Source organism: Enoplosus armatus, chromosome 18 (genome assembly GCF_043641665.1).
Source record: "Enoplosus armatus isolate fEnoArm2 chromosome 18, fEnoArm2.hap1, whole genome shotgun sequence".
Taxonomy (NCBI): Eukaryota; Metazoa; Chordata; class Actinopteri; order Centrarchiformes; family Enoplosidae; genus Enoplosus; species Enoplosus armatus.
In genome coordinates, this window is record NC_092197.1 from 12,403,797 (window position 1) to 12,426,633 (window position 22,837).

Genomic DNA, 22,837 nt, shown 5'->3' on the forward strand with positions numbered 1-22,837 from the left:
AGTGAAAGAGAGAGAGTCTGTGTTGAGAGAGGTGAAGATGTGATGAAGACAGAACTAAAGGAGTCAACTTAAGTGGTACTTTGTCGCCCTCTGGTGGTCCAATGAGGACAGTGGCTTTGTTGGTAGTTAATTGTAACCATATATTTTAGTATTGTTGTTGTAGTAAAACGTAATATTTAGAGTGACAACCCCATCCAATATCCATAAGTTTAGCTTTAAGAAGGATCATTTTTTTCCTTAGAACCAATCATAATACATTGTACATTTTTGGCGTGAAAAATGCTTTAATTCCCCAAATGGGGCACCTTGATGATTTAGTGGCATTAGTGTTGGACAGGTGCTCTATACATGTCAAAACTACAACCATTTAATAGGACCGTTACCCTTGTTTACGATACATTTGTATATCATTTATCTCTTAGTAGACCGTTCAGATTTAGCCTAAGTGCTAAGTATCATATATTTAAAAAATACAATTCCAGGTTATTTCATATTTTGAGAAAGAACATCAGTTAATGTGCCAATACTATAAAATCTCCCTAAACTACCCCGTCAAAATGAGAAGAGTCGTGAGCCACAATCGCCATTTTCACATGGTTGTTACCAGGGTAACCAAACTTATCCCAGTCCCGCCTCTCGGTTTCATGAACCAATCCGGTGTTAGTGTGAGTCTGCTTACCGTCAGCCGCGAATTGCGAACTTCCTACTTCTCTCTCACTATTCATATGTTGTATTGGTGCATTTAATGTACCGTAACAGACACATTTTCATAGCATTTAGCTTAAGTATGAACACAGAAAAGTCCGCTGAAACCTCCTGTAGTGCAAATAACTCTCCAGTTTCGACGCCAGAGGGGAACGACTTGAGAGGAGCACTGAAAAGGTAACTTGTTAGCAGGTAAGCTAGCCCTAAAGCTAGCTAGCTGGTATATCTGTCTACTAACGTCTGCTAACATTATTTTCAGGCATTACTGATTAATTGTAATCACTTTTAAAATGTGTTTTAGCGTTACATAGCTTTCTTCCACTGTCTCGCTGTGATATTGCCCCCAAGACCCTCCTGAGACGATGTGCTGTAACATTATAGATGCTCAGACATGTAACTATTATAGCGGATTAAACACCTTTTACACACTTTATATTTTAATGAAGTTCTTTAACAAATACGGGGATCTTTATTGGATAACCTCAGACATCATAACATATTGGGTTTTTTATATGGGAAATGCATAAATGAATGCCTTCTGTTAGCTGGCCAATGATCACTTACTAGAAGTCAAGGTTCATCCACTTTATTGTTGACCACAAAATCAGCAACTAATTATCCATCATCTGTTGTTAATAAATCTAACCACCTAGCTACATTATCACTCCCATGAGCTTCCTTTGGGTATCCCATTTCTATTCTGTTCAATTTGTTAAAATTGCTTTTTGATTAATTTGTAAAATATATCTTTGCAGAATTTTTTACTATGACAAAACTTGAGATATTTCCTTGTGATCATCATCTGAGTAATCCTTGGTTTGATAATTAGCATTATTTAGCCAGCTAGAAAACTGATGAAGACTTTGCTTCAAATCCCACAGTACAGAATGTTTACAGCTTTAATTAACTTAATACATAAGTGATGTGATGTGTTTGTGTGTAACAAGTTGGCTCAGTATTGTGGGAGGTTTGGACTCTTTCTGTTAACTTTGACAAACGTTGTTTTCTTTGTATGTACACACTGACAATACAGCTTTTATTGCTACTATTGCCTGTTAGGAATGAGATTTTGAGAGTTAATGGATATTGAGTGAACATGTAACCAGCCACTTCAAAGACATTTTATTCTTTATAGATTTTCTCATCAAGTGAAACATATCCTTTAACAATCGTTTCCTGTCCCTCTCTCCCTAGAACTCCATTCTCAAAGTTTAAGAGAGTGCACCCCAACTTCAAATCACCTGTAAGTAAACCCCCTCTCTGTCTGTCTGTAACACACATACACATACATTTTATATAAAGTGCCACATGTGCATCACAGTATCATGGTTGTCTGTTTTGTACCTCACAGCTTCAAGTAACCGAGAGTGCTAAAGTTAGCCCTGCAGAGGAGGTGGCAGAGCTCGAGAGGAGAAGAGAGCAGCTGGACACAGAGATCGCACAGCTGGAAGCTGAGTGAGTACAGCTGTGTGTCTTTGTCTTTTTGTAGTTCTGACATTGAGGTCCAACTTGAATAGTATGGGTTGAGGTTAAGCATGCAGTGTTGATGACTCAGTTTAGCAGTAGGGGACAAGGAATCCATAGTGTTGATCCCGCAAATAAAATCTATTATACATGTGTGTGTCCATGTGTGCTCTTCTTGCCTGCACATATCTGCTTTTGTGTGAGATCAGTTGTGTGTGTGTGTGTTTCCCCAGGGGATACAGAGTAGAGGAGCTGGAGCATCATATTGATATGTTGCATGAATATAATGACATCAAAGACATTGGACAGTCACTCCTGGGCCGTATTGGTAAGAGAAATGCTCATAGAGACGTTTTGATTCATTACTTTTTAGTAGCTATTCAAAGCGCATAATAGTATCCTAGGCTTTCAGAATTGGTCAAGATAAAACATTTAAATTCTGATGTTTATGATTAAATATTGTGGGTCAGATACATTATACTTCAAGACAAATGTATAAACAAATGAATGCCAAGGCCTCTCCTTTTTACCACATACAGAATTTAAATTTGAACTAAACTAACCAGCAGCGAAACAAGCCACAAGTTTGAAAATAGATTCTGGATTGTGATTCTGAATAATATGTCAGTGATAACCCCTACTGAGCTTTCACTCCTTTGCTCAGCTCTTTTTATCAAATCAGCACAATGCCATTTGATTTCTGGTGTACAGTCAATTGGAGACTTTAGGAATGGGTCTAATTTTTCTATCAAGTGGGCTGAGGTGTGGAGAATCTATGGTATGAAACCAACATGAACCACCCACAGTATACATATAATACCCAGCATGTCAGCTGATCGTGGCAGCCATTTATAGGATGCATCCTCCCCTCCCTCTGTTAGCAGTGTCCTTTTTTGTATCCATGACAGATGATGTTCAGTTGCAGTTGTGACTTGTGAGTTATTTTCAGTTATTTCTTTGTAGACTCTTCACACCAAAAAAAAGAATAGTGTTGCAAGATGACAGCTAACCAAAACTGTCAGTTGAATGAGTTGTCTGTCTGTCTATATGACTCATGTTTACACCTCTTGGCTCATTTTATAATAAGGCAGTATGGATCCTGAACAGACTAGATGAGACATACAACAATATGTCTTTTTCTGGTGTGATTTAGACCAAAGAAAACAAACTGCACAGATGTGTGATCACATCTTTAAAAACTACTTCAGTGACTGACATTAATGTAAATAGACAAAGACAATGTCAGATTTACCACATGGTCATACTGTTGTTGTTGTTGTTGTTGTTGTTGTTGTTGTTGTTGTTGTCCTCGTCACAGTCTATACTTTATGGTATTTTGATGGGTATGCTATTAAAATATTATAGCTCAGAATGCTGTCTGTGGAGAAAATGAATGGGAGTGTACTCCTAAAACCTAATATGCAGCCATGCCCATCTTTATGTGGTTACATTAATATTTATAAAAACATATATCATTGAAGGAAACATTTGAATAAGCTATTGTCTGATTAGGTAATGCGACTATAGCTTGTAGGAAAAATGTAAACTAAATATGATGGGCTTCTCTCAGTCTCATATTAAAACATATTGAGATTCAAGTTGTTCCACAACCGGCCACCAGAGGGCAACATAGCAGTGTCTCTGTTTCCCTCTGATGACTGAATCAAAAGCCAAGGCCGGTCTTTCATTTGACTTTAGAAAGTATTTACACAGCGCTGATTTTGTTTGCGTTTGGATTGCATTTGCGTGCCTATAAAACATTGACTCCCATTAGATTAACACTTAACAGAAAAATGTCATTGTTCCAAGTGCTACTCTTATTTGGACAAGCTTGGTTATACTTCCCACCTCCTCCAGCTTAAATAAACCAGCCACTAAAAGTCCTTTTAATTTTCTGTGTCCAGTCATATGTTGGTTAATATTTATCAGCATTGTCGTCATACATCATATGAAATCGCAATAGTTTTAGTGCTACGTTTGATAATCACCTAACTCAAATCATGGATTGCAGCTAGTACAACAATTGCAGGCAGTAGACCCATCATTTTTCTTTCTCAGAGAGATCAAAACGTTTTGCTGGCATTTCACCTTCTCCCTACATCTCCTTTGACACCTCATAGCACTGTGTAGTGATGAATGTACTGTATGTCTGGGGGGACACCAGTATGAGGAAGCACGCCACCATGAGAGAAAGCGTGTTGTAGGTCTGTGTGTCTTTAAAACATATTTGTGTCCATGTGCTGCAACTGCATGAGGTTGAGGAAATGTGGAGAAGTTCACACATTTCACACTGTTAGGGAGGTTTTGGTGTATCACAGCCAAGTCACATTATGGTCTGTGCGTGTGTCATAACAAACATGACTTTTTGCCTACTTTTACATGCACGTGTGTGTGTGTGTGTGTGTGTGTGTGTGTGTGTGTGTGTGTGTGTGTGTGTGTGTGTGTGTGTGTGTGTAAATAAAATCTGGACATCCCCTGATTTAGTCTACTGATCTTTGTGGAATATGTAACACAGGAACAACACGGATGTTATACATTCCTCAGATGCTCTAATGTCACTTATTTCCCTCTTCTGCTATAGTCTGTGTAGAAAAACTGGGTGATCTCTCATTTCAGATCTATATGTTAAGTTAAAAGCTTGCTATCTCTTTAAATTCTCTCTCAGTACAGTGAAGAGTCAGGATGATAATGACCTCTTAGTGAATGGAGGTGGCGTTTCCCCTCGGACACAATGGCAGTCTTTCACATCACTTACACACTCGCACACACACAAGTACAATCTCTGTCTGTCAAGCAGACACATGCATACACTCACACATACACAAACTGTCAAACAGAAACGCATGCTATCATCCTCTCTTTCCCCCTTCCTACTCCCTCTCTCTCTCTCACTTTCTCTCAAACACACACACACACTTTCACAAAGAGTCTACACTTAAACACTGAGTTTCTGTTGTATGCTGTTATTCTGAGAGGGAGGAGATGGGTGGGCATGCTGTAGAGTGAGAGAAGAGACAAGAGAAGATGCCCTGCAGTACCCTCTAAAGACAACTGTCCCTTTGTCTCTCACCATGTCCGTCTGTCTGTCAACTTTAAGGTCATTGTCACATCTCCCTAGAAATGTCCTCTTTTTGCCTATATAGCCTGTAAAATATTCACATTTCACTACTGTAGAGATGTTAGTATATACCTACGTGTTTCACTCATGAGAATATGAAACAGTTATTATGATTATTGTTAATTGTTCCTGACAGATTCTACTGTTTATAATCAACAGTGTTATCCCTGTCTGAAATTAGCATAGTATTCAGGTACAGTACTTTCTAAACTGAAATGTCAGTGAAGGAAAACATACAGGATAATCAATTTTGAAAGGAAACTTGCATTCAAAACCTTGTACTGTAACCTAACAAGTGTTGAGTCTTGATTGTTGCCCCGCAGGCGAAAAGATGATTGACAAAACCACATCAAAACAATGAACTCAGCCCGACACAGCTCAGCATAACTTGGTTCTGCATGATGTAAAACAGGCAGAGATGTAGCTAGTGGGGCTAATTTGTCAGATGTGTTAGATGATAAATGGTAAATGATGCTTTAACAGGGTTCATTTATGAGAAAACAATTTTTAAAAGCTGAATATATGTTAAGCTGCCATGAAAATGACAATGGAGATGGATTAAGATAACAGGTCTTATTCAATAGCATTTTAAAGCTACTGTATAAAATCTTTTTACGAACCTCATGTTTAAAGTGATTCAATTGTTTGGTACTTGATCTTGGTCTGTTCAGTGTTTTGAGGATTGTTTGAAAAGTAGACTAGAGGGAGTTGACCCTGTAATCTGCTGAAGGGGCCTAACCCCCACTTTGCTATGTCTTGCAGCTGCTCTGAGGGGGACCACCACACGAGATCTCTACAGCCACTTTGGTCTGGAACTTGATGACTGAAAAAAGACTGGAACAAATGTATGAAAATACAGCGGTGAGAATGGTTCATCAGACCAAGGGGAGAATAGATGAATACAAAATATATATAAAGAGAAAAGGAAAATTGATTTGGACTAAAGATGTGACTGGAGGAACTGTGTTGACCACAGCCGGATCGTTTTCTTTGTGATTCTGTTTTCACCTCTTTACAGAGAGAGATTTGATTAACAGCAATGAGCATGATGAGACGAATGGTGTTAGTCCAGCAGGCAGGCCTGATGTTTAAAATAAGCCATCCACTCAAGTCGTTAACTTAAGGCTATGACGGAAAACAAATTTTAAGTTTCTTAGGCTTTTCTCCAGCCTATTGCCTACGTTGGTTGTGCAAGAATATAGATGCTATTGAGACACCTGCAACTTTGAAAGGACTTGTTTTGTTTTGACATTTGATCCTCTCAGCTTATCTAAAAAGTGTATGCATGACGGCTGCGCGAATGTCAGGTATTTCTCTGACTTTTGTTATGTACAGAAAAGCAGGAATGCTGGAGTGTCAACTTAAAGTGTAAAATAAAATGTGCTAGCTCCCAGTGTAATATGCTTTGTGTGCTGATAATAACATGTCATAAATAAGGCACTCAGACAGTATGTTCCAATTTGCAGTTACCTCTAAACCCACTATGGAAACTCAAACAAGTTACCGATACAGTTATAGCAGTCATTTTGTGGAATTGAACCATTCAGCTGAACTATGTCAAAAGGCCAGTTTCTGATATTTCACACCCTCCAACCAGTCAAAGTGTAACTGTTTAAAAATAGATGCACTTTTATAACCTGTCTTTCAACACCTAACACAACACATTAGTGTGTTAACCCCCCCCCCTCACAAGGTCACCCACTTTTTAAAAAATCTTCATGGAGGGAAAAAGGATATTAGACAACTGTCGCACAATTACAGCTTCCTGTCTGTCTCCACTGGACCATCTAAAAGTTTAACTACAAAGAAAGGGTTGGGTACCTACTTCCTTTATTTAAAAAAAAAAAAAAAAAAGTCCCTGCTCTGCTTGCCTGAAGTGTTCAGTATATGTACTGCACAGAAAAGACTGGTGGCATAATACGCTGGGTGTGTGCCCTTATCTGTCTGAGAACCACTGATAATGTGTCTTCTCGGACTGATAACGGCCCCGATGATGCTCTGACTGTGTGTGTGTGTGTGTGTGTGTTGATGGGCGTCTGTTCCCTCACGTTAAAATTGTAATAATGTATGATGAAGTGTGTGCACTATCTCATTTGCAGGTCAAAGCTCATCCTATTTCATTATCCTGATTTTTGCATCACATATCATTTACAATCTCACATACTGGGGTCAATGTGGTATATACAGTATATTCATGTACCAGATGATAAATGCTAAAACTTTTATCTGATTAGTCTTTGATATTGCTGCAGATGCGACATATTTTGCAAGAGTTGGCAAACGAGTGTGTCTCCATTAATTTGAGCTCTCTAGACCACATGGGATGTCACCTCTTTTAACCTGCAGCAGTGACCTACAGCAATTTGTTATAGTAGATCTTTTGTAATCTTTCCTGGTTATGCAATGTATTTCATGGCATGACACATTGCTGTAATGAATACTGTGTAAAATGTCAGCCTCCTTGTGTCATTCAAAAGTAGGCCTAAGTTACTCTATTCTGTTATTGTGGGCTAAAGTTGAAGTTGCAGTAATCAGCAAGACAAAAGAATGTAGATTTGGCACATTACTTTACATTAGTGTGATTACCTTTCAGTGCTGAAGTGCACATATTTAAGTATATGTAAATTACATCTACAGTATTTTTTCATTGGTTGCCAACCTTTTGAGTGGAAAGACAACAGCAGGTTTTCAATTGCACAGAAATGCTAGAGCTTTTCAATTCAAGCAAGCAGATGATGTGGCTGTTTGGTTGCAGTAAAAACCTGCAGGCTGATGTGTTTTTAGTTCACTGTACATCTTGGCCCACAGAGGACATGATAGTGGAGTCCCGGCTATTGTTGGACACCCCGTCCTTCCTCATTGCTCGCTCCTCCACGGGTCTCCTCAGCTGACGGATGCGCATTTGAGGCACATCTCATGGCTGAGCGCGGAGAAATGAATGGACGTGGTGAGGCGGACTCTTCAGGCAGAGGCAGGGTTCATTTTTCGCCGCACGGTTCCGCATCAGGGCCTTGTCACTACCGGGTGGAAACTGCTATGCGTGCTGGCCTCGCTGCCTGTCCGCGAGCAGGCAGGGCCGCACCGCATTTCCTCCTCACCAGTGCCGCAAACCCCGCCCCTGCCGGATGGGATGTGTACAAAAATCGCCATCCTGGATTGGTCCAGGCGCCCGTCAGTCGGCGCTTATTCCTGATACACTGATGGGATGCTGACGGCGGTGGGCGGGCGCAGCTAAGAAAATTTATAAGGTCATTTGAATTGCGTTTGCTAGCGAGCTTATCGGCTACAATGAACCCAGAAATAATATCAATGATTGTGACAATGAACGGATGATGATCGCGGGGTCAAAGTCGACGCGCACAGCCAGGCGAATTTGACGGCCGACCCACCGGAGGAGAGGAGCAGCAGCAGCTCGGCTCGTTGGGGTATTAACAACAGGAGGGGATCCCGGTGCGTGTGTGTCCGTCTCTGTGCGTTTCTGTGAGTCTCTGTCAAGCCGAGCGAGCGGCGGCGAGGAGCAGAGGGGGCGACCAGGCTAGCCTATAAGCCGATCAAGGCGGAATCGCACACAACGAGTTTCACGTCTGGGATTTCTGCGCACCTACATGCTGTGACGGTGTGAACGGGGTGCAAGGTATGTAAGCCAAAAAAAAATCATCCCAGCCACAGCCCGAGCTGAGTATGCGCCCCCGCGATGCTCAACTTCACGGATGGGTCCGGTTATTATTTGCTAGGAGAAAGGGGAAAGAGAGACCGGTTATGACTCTATTGTCCTCTGTCAACCTTGTGAGCGATCGACCCCACTAACGGGACTCGAGAGGTGCCTCGACACGTAAATATCAGGCAGCTCTCGGGTCCATGAAAGGTAATGTATGTGAACGTGGACTGCATATTCAGCATGCCCCTTCATCCTGAAAGAGGCTGCCGCTGCTGCTGCTGTCACACCGTCCATCCGCTTCCTTGTTAAGCCGATGCGCGCAATACGCTGCGCATCCTGCTTCCCAGGCGCGCCTGTTACCATGATAACCTACATCAGGTTAGCCCGTTAAATGTGCTCCACACGATTGAAGGCCGTGTCTGAGAGCGCACATGGCACGGTTAGCGAGGCGTAGTCCAACCAACGGTGGGTTGAGCCTCTCTATCGCTTCCCTCTTCACTACCGCAATATGATGCTACGCGCCTTTTAAATTTCCGGGTGTAGCAGCAGCAGCAGCAGCGAATGATGAAGCCTTTTTGTTACTGTGAAGTGGCTGCTGCTCTCTTAATGCGTTTCTTTCCCCTGCCGTGTGACAAATCCCATCACGTCGGACATTCAGAGTAATTTAATCGTCCGCGACAAGCTGTCTTGTAACAGAGCGTCGGTCAGTGCTTTAAACAGCAGCAGACTTGTTGAATTGCTATGATAAAGCCATCATCACCATTACAGCCACATGCAGGGAGACAGAGCAATAAATATCTAGTCAGCGTCTGTGGCTGAGTGGCTCTCGAAAATGGGCTGTGCTGTAAAACAAATATCTTCCCAAAAGAAAGCCCATAATGATAAACAGAAATAACAACCCTGCAGTGTTTTTCTGCTTAGGCTAATGAATAGATAATCAGTCATGTAAACCTATCCTTTACTGCTTTAGGATCATCTTCCTAGCTATCCGGTGACACCGAGCAGCTCTCTGCTGTCACTCTAGATGATTTGCTTGGAGTTAGGGTTCCCCCAAGGTCTCTGTAGCCTTGGGTTTTATTCAACTGCAAGAGAAAAGAAAACTCAAGGATTTGTCTCAGTTTTACCAATTTTGCCCATGTGAAAACACATATTACACTCGGGTATGTAGTTGTTTATTCACAAAATGTTTGTGTATTTGGTTTTGCATGCAGATATCATACAATATGACAACATACAGTAGCATATGGGTAACCTCTTCCTCATTTATTACAAGCTCGCAGTGTACCAGAGCAGACAGTGGATTAAAATGGGCACCAGATGTGTAAACAAAATCATAGTAGATAACGTTCTTCAGTGGTTGGCTTGAATACCATTGTGGAGTAGCTGCTTTTTGCCTGCTTCAACCACATGTAACCTTTCTCCTACTGAACTGATGTTTGGTCAAATGTTTGTGATTAGTTGCCCCGGTCTGCAGCCATTATCTGTGTCTATTTATATGTGTGTGCATTCTTTCAGGATGATGCGTCTAGGGTGTTGCACGGCCCTGCTGTTTGTGTTGAGGCTGCTGGTGGGCTTGCCGTGGTACCAGGTTCTCCCGGCCATCCTGATCTTCTACCTGGGAAGCGGAGGATGGAGCTTCCTGCAGATTTTTGCCAAAACAGTTGGCAGGGACTTACAGTAAGCATTGGAGGATGTTGGTTCCAGTGTTAATGAAACCTAGAAAAGTCATGAAATTTAAATGTTGTTAATTCTTTCATTTGCTGATTTTCAACCAGTCAGGTGTTGTCTTACTGTGTGCTGTCAAAGGGAGCCACAGCTAAAATATAGTGCAGTCTCTAAGCATTTTGACAGTGACAGGTGTACTGTTGTGTTGGATCTACACTCCAGAACATTGGACCTGAAGTAAAACAATGACTGAGGGTAAAGTGCTGACCTTCAGATTCAGTGAACAGTATTGGAACTGTCACCCTGTCATGTTCTCACTGCACAGTTAAAAAAGGGGTGGATTATAGCCCTTTTTATACATAAAAGTTTATGATTCCTACAGTATTCATTCAATATTGATGGGAGAGCAGCTGAAAGTCCCCCTATCATATCCAATGCACTGGATACACAGCCAAAACAATAGAAAATCTGTCACTGTCACTGACAGGCATCTCAACAATCAAAGTTCCTGAAGTCAGCCAAAACAAGACCTTGGACATAAAGAATTTTAACAAATAGTGGACATGAACATTGTGCCATATAACATTAAAAGTCAGAACAGGAACACCAAGGTAGGCCTTTGCTCAGACCATTGGCAAAGACATTAGTGTAATTAGTGGAGGGCTATAAAGACAAATGATCATTTATCATCTCTCGACAGGATGATGTGTGACGAAACACTGATATTGACTCATAGTGATGGTAATGTTGTCCAGGTGAATTATTAAAATCACACGTCAGCTCAAGTTTCTCGCAAACTACAATCAGAATAAATAACCGTGCAAAGTAAAGTGTTCTCACATCTTCAACCCTGCAAAAATGTAGCCTGTCGTCTTTTAAAAGCAGCTTTGAAGAACTCACCACAAGACCCGAGGCTCTTCCTCAACAGGCCTAGTTTCACAGCCAGTGTTTGCAACTGGCTGTGTATTCCAGTCAGACATGTTTCAAAACTTTGTGACCCCGGCAGGTAGCCTGAAATATTTTAGACCAAGGACAATAGAGAGGGTGGGGGAGGAGCAGGTTTTTTAACTGTCTTACCTACAGCCAATATTTACAGTTGGGGGTTACCATGGTAATTGGTTTGTGTTTAACTTCCTTTTTCTCCTCAATAGCTCCAGTACTGGTAGAACAGGAAATTGTAAAAGATCAACTTTTGTGACCTCTTCATGAGGCTATATTTTAAAGACTGCCTTTAAAAATTGTTGCCTTAACATATAATAAGCATGCTTCTTCTTCAGTCCTATTATTACCTGTGCTTCAGCTTCCTAGTTGGGTGCACCTGCTCAGATGCAAATACCCCTAACTATAAGCAAAGTTCTGATAATGTTGTATTTGTCTATATTCTATATTGACAATGTCTGAAGCCTCAAGGTTACCCTGTCAAAGCATGCCCTTTCCACAGTGACTCATAAATTCCTATTGTGTAGTGTGCTGTGGCAAGGTATTTACACTGTTAAAAGCACTGTGGTTCACATCTTAATGCCTTTGTAAACTTCACCAACCTCCAGTATACATATTTCTGTCCTTGCAAATGCCAGTGATTGTCACTGGGTGGTTTAGTAGGCGTAAAGCATCTGTGTTTGCTAGATTTGCTTGTAAATATAGTTTGTTGTCTGTATGAAACTCATGAACATGAATGAAGAAACCAGTATTTCAAATCGTTGAATTTAATAACATCAGATATATTATGGATCTTTCTAAAAGTCACTTAAGACAATAAGTCAACTTGACAAAAAAGTATCTTGACAAAAGAAGTTAATTATATAGTGTAGAGTTCATGGAGCTCCTTTGTTGCTATGGAATGAGCTCCAAACAGCTTTATTGTGGCCAAGTGAACTAATGAAATGAATTATGGTTATCTGGACCAACATGAAACTAATCCCCTGTGTAATGATAAAAATATAATCATCACCATTACAATGTAGCCATGAAGTAACGTGGCTCAATAGATCTTTATGATGTTTCAATAATCATACAGTGCTCAGGAGATTGCCCTCTATCTCTACTTTTGCACCATAAATGTAAATTATCGAGTGAGATCTTTCCATCCAGGCAGACTTTGGCCCTTGGATCCACCCAGCCATCCCTGTCGTAATGTTTTATGCCAAGTGTTGTTACATTTTGCAGGTAATAGATGACCTTAGTTGCCCAGCTATCGATGTAGATTTCAAAGTGTTTTTTGCATATTCGCTTCATATTACTGCTGAGCATTATCAAAAAGATATCCTAAGATTTTAGTTTGATGTCTCGCCATCCATGCGTCCACTGTGCAGAGGAGGTGGCTGGTTTCCATACATTTCACCACAGTGTAAAAATCAACACTAGAGACTTACTAAAGTAAGTGTCACAAAATGAACATTCAGTTAGCTTTGTATTTGTGTACAAGTCATGTTATTGTTTTATGTTAAACAGTTGTAAATATTGACTGTAACTTTGCTGCCAAACATACAAATTTTAAACTCAAGGAGAAGGAAATCAATCTAAAACTTGTGTTCCATGGATAATGGCTAGGAGAAATAACAGTATATGCAATTTGTAGTTAATGGGCTAAAACATGCCAATGGTCTTTCAGATGAGGTGGATCGGCTTTTACATCAAAGGGCAAATGGTCTTTTAGAATCATTCTAGGAAAAGTTATTTTAACTGGCTGGTTTTCCCCCTTTTTTAAAAATATTTTCTCTTGCTCCTTCAGTGCGGCAGGTGTGTTATTGCGGGTGAAGATGAACGTCAGACGCCACCTCAGAGAGAAGAACACTATTCCCAAAATCTTTGCTGAAACAGTGCGCCGCCACGGGGACAAAACAGCACTGATCTTCGAGGGGACCGGGGAGAGGTGGACCTTCAGACAGTTGGACGAGTACTCCAACAGAGTGGCTAACCTGCTGCTGGAACGGGGTTTTAAGGTAGGCCTGGTCTACAAAACAAAATATTTAATAAAGAATTAGGAAAAACTAAGACTTCTTTGTCTTTGTCAACAAGCCTTTTTTAAAGAATGTCTGCACTACTGCACTTCTTTCTGATAAGAGATGCTTGATTAATAGCTTTACCTTCCAAACAATGATAAAATAGACCTGATAACTCTCTCAGATGTTGTTTCCATCCAGGAGGAGGCATGATATGACCCCTTTATAGACTCACGTTAAATAAAAAGAAACAGTCAATCAATCAGTTTGACAAGCCCCTCCTTTTGGTGTTTCTCTCTTCAGGACGGCGATGTGGTGGCTCTTTTCATGGAGAACAGGTCCCAGTATGTGGGCCTCTGGCTGGGCATGGCCAAGATCGGCGTAGAGGCCGCTCTAATCAACTTCAATTTGCGACTAGAGGCCTTGGTCCACTGTGTCACCATCTCCAACGCCAAGGCTGTGGTGTTTGGCTCGGAGCTGACTGATGGTAAGAGCAGGCAGGATGGAGGAGGGGGATGGGTAGAGATTAGAGAAGCATCTGTGGCAGATTTTGTTGGTTATAGTTTTAACGTAGAAAAGTTTATAACCAGAAATCTGAACTTTAGAGGGCTTTACAATCTGTACAGCATTGATTTGATGAGCTGATGAGTGCTGCTGTGCTTTCGCTGTGATGAGAGAGGTAAGTGGTGCGAGGAGACAGCAACAGAGGTCATAAAAGATAGATGGGTTTTGGAGGAGGCGTCCCTTCGATATCAGTCAATGGAGCTTTAAATGGCTGATGGACGGAAAAAAGGGAAGTGCAGAAATGTCTCCATCATCAATCTGTAGTGCTCATGGTCTGAGTTGGTGAGAAAAGAGAATTAACTGATAAAAGACATAGATGATGTAAAATCATTGTCATTTATCATATGTGTGTGTTTGCGAGTATTTCTGCAGGTCCAGATAGAGCTAATCTACTAACCTGCAGTGTATTATTAAACATGCCTTATGTTGCTTAGACTTGGAAAGCACTAATGATATGAAATTGCAGCCGCTCAGTAGAATGGTCAAACTTAAATTAGGGATCTATTTCAATCTCCTCATGACCCTCTTTTGGGTCCCTGCCCAATCTGTAAAGCCCTGATCTCAACAGCTATAAAGAGTGAATGAGTTTTGAGCTGTTCGTCCTGGGATTGATGGAACAGTCTTTGTATTGGATCCTGAACTTGTCATGTGCTTTATGTCTTTTAAGTAATTGGAAACGCAGCCCTCTTGCTACCGAGCTGGCCAAAGTCAAGCCAGCAGCATTAGTACTGAGCCAGCATGACACAAGGCTTTTAAATTAAGATACTCTGTCTTTTTTCAGGGGAAAATATGAGCACTGTTTCAGTTTGTTGTTTCTCTTCTTCTGCCTGCTTCACTCACAGTCACATATTGACGCACTTCCTCTCTTCCCCTCCTCCTCTCCTCTCTCTCACTCCCAAAGTTATTTTAACCTACCCTACCTCTATTGCACCATCTTTGTTTGTTCTCTCTGTCATAATAATGCAAAGGACTCCAGTTTTGTGGTGCTTAAATGTTGTACCATATGAAGTCCCCTTGCAATTTGGGATCTAATTTACAGTAATGTGTTTCTTTTACTCTCATAGCGGTGTGTGAGATCCACAGTTCAATGGGGAAGGCAGTGCAGATGTTTTGCTGCGGAGACTGGGACCCCAAACGAGTCCCACGGGGAACCGAGTGCCTCGAGCCCCTGCTGGATGCTGCCCCATCTCATCTGCCAAGCCAGCCGCAGCGCTGCTTCACCGGTGAGAACACCATGCCCCTCACACCTCTCATAACCACTCTGAATCAGAGTTTCCCAACATTGGTAATAGTTCCAAGAGGTTCATCTAACAAAAAGCCATACAGATGCTTTTGGGAGTCATTTTAAGTGATATTTACCACAATTTCTGCATCTAGTCTAACCAAAGCAACACAGAAATTTAAAAAAAGTAATCTGTTTGCATTTACTGATAGTCTGGCAGCACAGACCAGTTGACAAGTGGTGAGTAATACTTTTGGCAAGCAGTGACTCACAGTCAAATAAATCACATTGCTCAATCATATTGAAATATGAAACATTTATACTCAACTGAAATGTCAACAGTAATATCGCTGCTTTGGGGCTTCTGTTTTGTTTTTTCAATTTTTCAGTTTCAGTGTTGATTTTTTTTAAATATTATTGTTTTAATGGTATTTAATATATTTGTGACTGCAAATAGATACAGAGCCTTACAGAAACTTTAACTTACATTAAGTTAAATGAGATAAATTATTATTAACCAGAATTCTCCTTTTATTGTTATAGTTGTTGGGAATTTCTGATGACTCATCATCAGAAATTATATGGGTTGCTTGTTTCCATGGCAACCCGTATACAGTACACGGGTCAAAGAGAGAACGAATTGAGTCCACAATATATATAATCAAGTCATGTAAATGTTATTTATATACATCAAATTTCCCTCTCAGGGCTTTACAATCTGGACAGCACACGACACCCTCTATCATTAGGGCCTCAGCTCGGATATCAAAAGACTAGGTAGATAGAATAGTTCATTGCTTTTTTGTTATTGTTTCCATTATTTAGCATTTTATATTTTTCTTTCTATCCACAGAGCTAATCTATAGGCTCTTATTCTCACTTATACTCACTTTTGCTCTTGAACACTACATGTAATCACTGACAGCCACACGGGCTTTTGCAGCAATAAAACATGTGACCTTTGGTCATGTTCACACTCGGCATAATGTGTCTGTGGTTATCTGGACAGATGGTAACTAAAATGCATCAGGATCAGATCAGTCAGGACACATGCAGAGGTGACTAGAGAAGAAGAGAATAAGCATGTGCGTATAATGTCACAGACAAACAAGATCAGGTATAATATGTGTTATTTTAAAAAGAGAAGAAGATGCATGTTATATGTCTTTGTATATTTCCAGGCTAGTGTTCTATGATCCCGACAACTTCAGAGGTGATAAGAGATATGTATGTACACAATATAAATGAGTACCGTTGCACTAAGGTGCAGCTTAGTCAACCATGTACACAAAGCACGCACACAGCTTATTTATTTAAGCCAAACAACTGAGTGAAGGGTTTGAAGTTTGTACATGAATTGAGGTAGCACATAGCCACTATCCAGCTCTCTAGCTGTATATCAGAGCTTTCCTCTGTTGAGCAGTTTATTACAGATAAAATCAGTTGTGAGCAGGAAAGAACAATCCAAACATAAGTGGTCGTTGTGATGCCAGGAACCTCTCCAGCTCTGTATTAAGAGCTAATTCGTATATATCTGGATGCAGGATTTTGGGTCTGAAAAGGACTTCGCTGTCTAACCACCAGACCACTTTGCTTACACACCGCACTGTATACCTGAGGAAAAAAGAGACTAAATTGTAAAATGTTCACAATCTTTAAAAAAGGAATCTGCTTTATTCTGCCACCATCCTTCAGTGCTGTAATTTAGTCAAAATGAGTTTGCAATCAAACCTGTGAATAGTGCTGTAATTAAGGACCAAAGCCAAGCGTTTACTCTCCTGCACGGCTCATCAGAAGCGAGCATTCTGCAATGTTCTTTCAGAAAGAGTAAATTGAAACTACACGTACCCCCATTCATTTTTACGCACTCTAAAATAAGCCATAGCACATTTAGTTGTCGATATGTCTTCTCTATCCCTCCGCTGTCTGTTTCAGATCGCCTGTTCTACATCTACACATCGGGAACCACCGGGATGCCTAAAGCTGCTATTGTTGTGCACAGCAGGTAGGAAGGAGCCGTGCAGCTAACTAACAGACACACAGGAATTGCAGCTGTTCGCTCTGTTGATCCGTGTGGCTTTCATGTGTAGTATAAATACTGTTAGAAGAGAAATACATAAAACGACTTTTTTTACTTTCTTCTCTTGCCCTGCCTCACCCCACCCTGGTTTTCAGGTACTACCGCATGGCAGCCTTGGTGTATTATGGCTTTAGGATGACGTCAGACGATGTGTTGTATGATTGCCTTCCACTCTACCACTCTGCAGGTAAAACTGTAACTGTGTGTGATTTGAAATTGAAGTTATTATTGTTATTGTTAGAATATGCAACTTTTCCTCAAGTCAGGAATCTGCTGTTGTTCCCTTCAGACAATAAATTAAAGTTAAGTTAAATTCCTTATAATGTTCATTTTTCATTTCTAGCTTGAAACAGCATCCAGCCCAAGATAACAACAAAAAAAGTGGTGCCAGTGTTCACATGTGTTTTTGAATGGGTCTTTTCTGGCCCACATTTAGTTTAAGTGTTCTTGACTTCTTCTGGGAAACAGAAAATGGTTTAAAAGAAAGAAGAAGTTGCATGTTGTTGTTTTTAAATGATATGTCTTTGTATATTTCCATGTTGAGGCTAGCAATCTATGACCCTGACAACTCTTATTTCTCTGTCTACAGGTAACATTGTGGGAGTGGGCCAGTGTATAATACATGGCATGACTGTAGTCATTAGAAAGAAGTTCTCTGCCTCGCGTTTCTGGGACGACTGTGTCAAATACAACTGCACTGTAAGCATAATGTAGATAATATATCACTGTCACAGATTCATTGGGCAGAGCAGCACACCACCATCTCACAGTGTTGTTGAAAAGATGTCTTTCCTGTCTCTTTCTATAAATGTTATTCCCAGTTAATCTCTTTGAATTCCTTTTTCATTATTGTAAGCTTGGTATTAAATCAGCAGTTAATCTATTCTTATCTCTGTCTCATCACTAAACATTTTTTCTCTCACTACCTCCATTCACCTCTAGATTGTGCAGTACATTGGTGAGATCTGCCGATACCTGCTGAACCAGCCAATTCGGGACACGGAGCAACAGCACCGGGTGCGCATGGCAATGGGCAACGGCCTGCGCCAGTCCATATGGGAGGAGTTCATGAACCGCTTCAACATCCCACAGATTGCAGAGTTCTACGGAGCCACCGAGTGCAACTGCAGCCTGGGCAACTTCGGCAACAAGGTGAGAATTGGCGTCACTGTAGTGAAAAACTCTCTTCTGAATTCCTTATGACTACCACCACCTACTCATTCCTTTCACCGGAGAGAGTTTCACATTATGTTCAAAGGCTTTTCTTCTCTGCGCTGCTCTAAGATCCTCTTTGAGCACTGTTATTCTAAAAATGTGTTGTTTTCTCAGTTTTGGTCATTAATACAACACAACAGTACTGGAGCTTCTTGTCTGGTTGGAACTGATCTGCCTTTCATTTTCCCTCACCACACTGAAAGCTTTGTGGTTGTTCATACAGTTTATATTTTTGTTTATATTCTTTTATCTGTGCTCTAGGTTGGAGCGTGTGGCTTCAACAGTCAGATTCTACCCTTCATCTACCCCATCAGACTGGTGAGGGTTGATGAAGAGACCATGGAGCTCATTAGAGGACCTGATGGCGTTTGCATTCCCTGTAAACCTGGTAGGTTTACTGTATACACATATTAAACATCAACTATACACTTGGTAAGCTTAAATGTAGACAGTGGTGGCGTTAAGCAGAAACAGAAGCAAACACAGCTGTTCATATATTCCCATCCACATTATCGGTGAAATAAAGCTGTAAATTTGGCAGCTTGTATTGATTCTAGCCATTCAGCCTGGTAATAATAGTAAATTAGCCCGCTTGCTAAGACTGGCACATGTACAGAAATGTTGATTAATGTGCTTGTCCTATTAAATGAAAGGACAAAGTTTATATGTTAAGAAGAATATAAAGACAGAAGACTCATACATCTTATACATCTATCAGAAAGCACCACTCTAGGCATACTACAGTTGTTTTTCCGCATAGTTTAAGTTACTGGCTAAGTGAGTGGGTTGAACACTCAGCTCAGAGGTTAATAGGCTCACAACAAGGCTTCAACAAACCCCCTCAAAATGATTGCGTAGCATAGTGTTTATAATGCAAGTGTACTGTAGCCACACAGACATGCACTGACACACTTATTCCTTTCTGAAACCCCGGATGGAGCTCAAACAATCCTCTTTGTGTGTGAAAACGGTAATTTGATTTCACATAAATGCCAGTTACACATTCATAAATTCTTCTGTTCTCTGTCTGTCTCTCTCTCTCTCTCTAGGCGAGCCTGGCCAGCTAGTCGGCAGGATCATTCAGAATGACCCTCTTCGGAGGTTTGATGGTTACGTCAACCAATCAGCAACCAGCAAGAAGATTGCTCAAAGTGTCTTCAAGAAGGGAGACAGTGCCTATCTCTCTGGTTAGAGTCACACACACACATTGAGTTACTCTCTGTAGTCCACGCTGACTGACTAAATTAATGTGATCTTTCGCTCCCCCTCTAACTCACAAGGTGACGTGTTGATCATGGATGAGTGTGGCCACATGTACTTCAAGGACCGCACAGGAGACACTTTCCGCTGGAAAGGAGAGAATGTCTCAACGACCGAGGTGGAGGGAACTCTCAGCAGACTGCTAGACATGAAAGATGTAGTTGTTTATGGAGTGGAAGTACCAGGTAAAATCTTTCAGTATATATGATTGAATATTTGTTCTTATCTCAGATTAAAGGGTCATCCCAAAAAAAAGCTGACGGGCACAAAGAACACGTCTGCCTCCTGTGCGTATGGAATACTGAAAAGATATTTGACAAGAACCATACTGTGTTTGTTTAATACTTTTGTTATTACAGCTGCAGTGTATTGGCTCACTCTTGACTTATCGTGACATGAAATGAATTATACCATTTTGAAATGTCATCACACATAAAGCTGAGCTGTAGTTGAAGCTCTGCAGACTGAGTGACACCAAAGACAGATCACAGATGCCACTTTCCAGTCGCTGTGATTAGATTAGATGACTTTATTAAAAAAACAAAAACTAGTTTGGCATGCACAGTGACAAATAACAAAAGATACACAAGTCAGACAGATAACAGCAGACAATGTATGAAAGACATGTTCAGTCATAGTGTGATATTAACACACAAACTTACAGATAAGAGGACATTAGTGTTGCTCAGGACACTAAATCAAAGAACAATAAATTAATATGTATTATATAATATTAATATAAGAAGGGGAAATGTACAAGTGACATACTGTGTAGGAGAAGGAGGGTTCTGCAGAGCATTTCGGGCCTCTTTGATCAAACACGAGCATCTGTCTGACATTAAACCTCAGTGGTCCACAGGATTAATCCTCTTGACATGCTTGTTTCTGTGTGCACAGGAGCAGAGGGAAAGGCTGGAATGGCAGCCATAGCTGATCCGTCTCACTCCACTGACCTGGACAAGTTTGTGAAGGACATGGAGAAGGCTCTCCCTCCGTATGCCAGACCCGTGTTCCTCCGCTTCCTGCCCGAGGTCAACAAGACAGGTAAAATGCTTTTCACTGCCGTTTGTGTAAAAGAAACCCATCAAAAATTGAGATTCTCAGAAGCCAACACAGTTTTATTTCTGCACAATTTAAAAACATTACAGTTTGTTTTGAAGGACCTCCGAATTACACCTTACACATTTGACTATTGGATTGAGTAGTGGTGTGTTTTGGTATTTTTCTTAAAGCAATAAGACAGTCAAGACACTGAAGTACAGTAATTCTAAAACAGCTAAATGGCTGTTTATTTGGCAAAATGATATACCTACATAATCTCTCTGTCTCTTTCACAGGAACGTTTAAGTTTCAGAAGACAGAGTTGCGTCGGGAAAGCTTTGACCCCAGCGCGGTGTCAGACAGACTGTACTTCCTGGATTCCAGCAGAGGGTGCTATACACGACTGGACGAGGAGCTTTACCGCTCCATACTGTCAGGGAAACACAAATTGTGATGACCAGGCTGACCACTACATGTACACATAGACACACACTCACACACACACACACACACACAGATTCAGAATATTGTGTGACCAGGATAGCAGAACGCTGGACCTTGTCCCCATATACATGAATACATATAAAGTAATAGCCATACACACTCCATGCGCCCACACTCAAATGCCAACACATTAACACATTTACACATACACACACACACACGTACACATTGTATTCCCAAAACCACTTTGCTCTCTACATTTATGCACGCCACACACACACACACACACAGCACCACTCCATCCATCCCTCCTGAAATCTCCCCGGCAACTCCTCTCGCTACCTCAGCAAACACAGAGAGAGGCACAAACCTAGTAACCAGGTCTATTTGGTAACTTGAAACCACCCTTCATAGCCACACAAACCCCTGCCCACACAGGCCTCAAACGACCCACGCCTGTCATTCCTGGTCCATCAAACCAGATGTGTTGCTGGGGGACACAGACTGGGAGGGATGCGGAGTTCAGGCTGCCTGGCATCCAGAGTGCAAAAACTTGAAACTACAGATAACCACAGACTTAAAGGATGCTGAGGAGGAACGTGGATTCAGTACAAAAAGTGTGTGGGACAACGGAGGGACCTCCGAGGACCTAAACTGTCTCTCGGTTTGTTGTTTTGTCAGTGAGATTGTTGTGTGAAAGACTGGAGCGTCTACTGTCGACTTCACCTGCACAATTAGCCAGCAGTGACACACCTGTGTGACAACCACAGCTCTCCTCTATCTGAGGTCAACTTTCTGAAAGTATTTCCTCGACCTGTCTGGTCTCCTTGTCTTCACTTCCACCTTTTGCTCTACAGAGCTTGAGAGGAAAATGAGGAGAGGACACCAAGGTTTTTTTTGTTTTGTTTTTTAAAGGGAACAACATAAGGATGTGAGGGACTTTGGAAAGCCTTTGAAATGTGTTCATTTGGACCAGTGGTTGAAGCTGAAAGATTCACTGAAGTGCAATAGGGCTCCAGCGTTTGCAGTGCAATAATCAGCCGCACCACATGAGAGCTGATATAAAACAAAGCTTTGTATTTAAATATGTCTGCATCACACCAAATATATTTAAGTTGTAGTGTTTGTTTACATATTTAAGGAAATATGAAAGTTTTAGTAATTTATGTTGTTGTAGAAGCTTTCTCTTTTGTTATAGTGCAAATGTATCAGGTTGTTCTGTTTTTGCTTTATGTGTATCCAAATCTACACTCCAGTAACTCTTGGAGTCCTCAAAAAGGAAGCTGCAGTTTGCATTTTATATCAGCTGCTGGAGCACAAAGTCAAGTGATCTGACTGGTTCAACCCTGGCCTAAATACACTTCCATAAACAGGACTTGTTCACATACTGACATGCAGTATGTGTGTGTGGCTGTGTTGTGCAGGTTTTGTCCTAATAGGTAGACTTTGCCTATCGTAG

At 41.1% G+C, this 22,837-nt stretch overlaps 2 protein-coding genes across 2 annotated transcripts; both read left to right on the forward strand.

The window, feature by feature from the left end:
• The first annotated feature begins 787 nt into the window (after nt 1–787).
• Nucleotides 788–6,670, forward strand: swi5 (SWI5 homologous recombination repair protein). Its single transcript, XM_070925174.1, has 5 exons — nt 788–882; nt 1,900–1,948; nt 2,057–2,160; nt 2,403–2,497; nt 6,050–6,670. Exons 1-5 carry the CDS (start codon nt 788–790, stop codon nt 6,112–6,114), a joined length of 408 nt encoding a protein of 135 aa, XP_070781275.1. The 3' UTR covers nt 6,115–6,670.
• Nucleotides 6,671–8,859: 2,189 nt separating this feature from the next.
• On the forward strand, nt 8,860–21,536 carry slc27a4 (solute carrier family 27 member 4). Its single transcript, XM_070924248.1, has 14 exons — nt 8,860–8,921; nt 10,461–10,622; nt 13,342–13,552; nt 13,856–14,039; nt 15,181–15,339; nt 17,274–17,343; nt 17,514–17,605; nt 18,008–18,117; nt 18,361–18,570; nt 18,895–19,021; nt 19,683–19,820; nt 19,914–20,078; nt 20,791–20,937; nt 21,231–21,536. The coding sequence occupies exons 2-14, from the start codon at nt 10,462–10,464 to the stop codon at nt 21,386–21,388; spliced, it is 1,932 nt and encodes a 643-aa protein (XP_070780349.1). The 5' UTR covers nt 8,860–8,921; nt 10,461; the 3' UTR covers nt 21,389–21,536.
• Nucleotides 21,537–22,837: the final 1,301 nt, after the last annotated feature.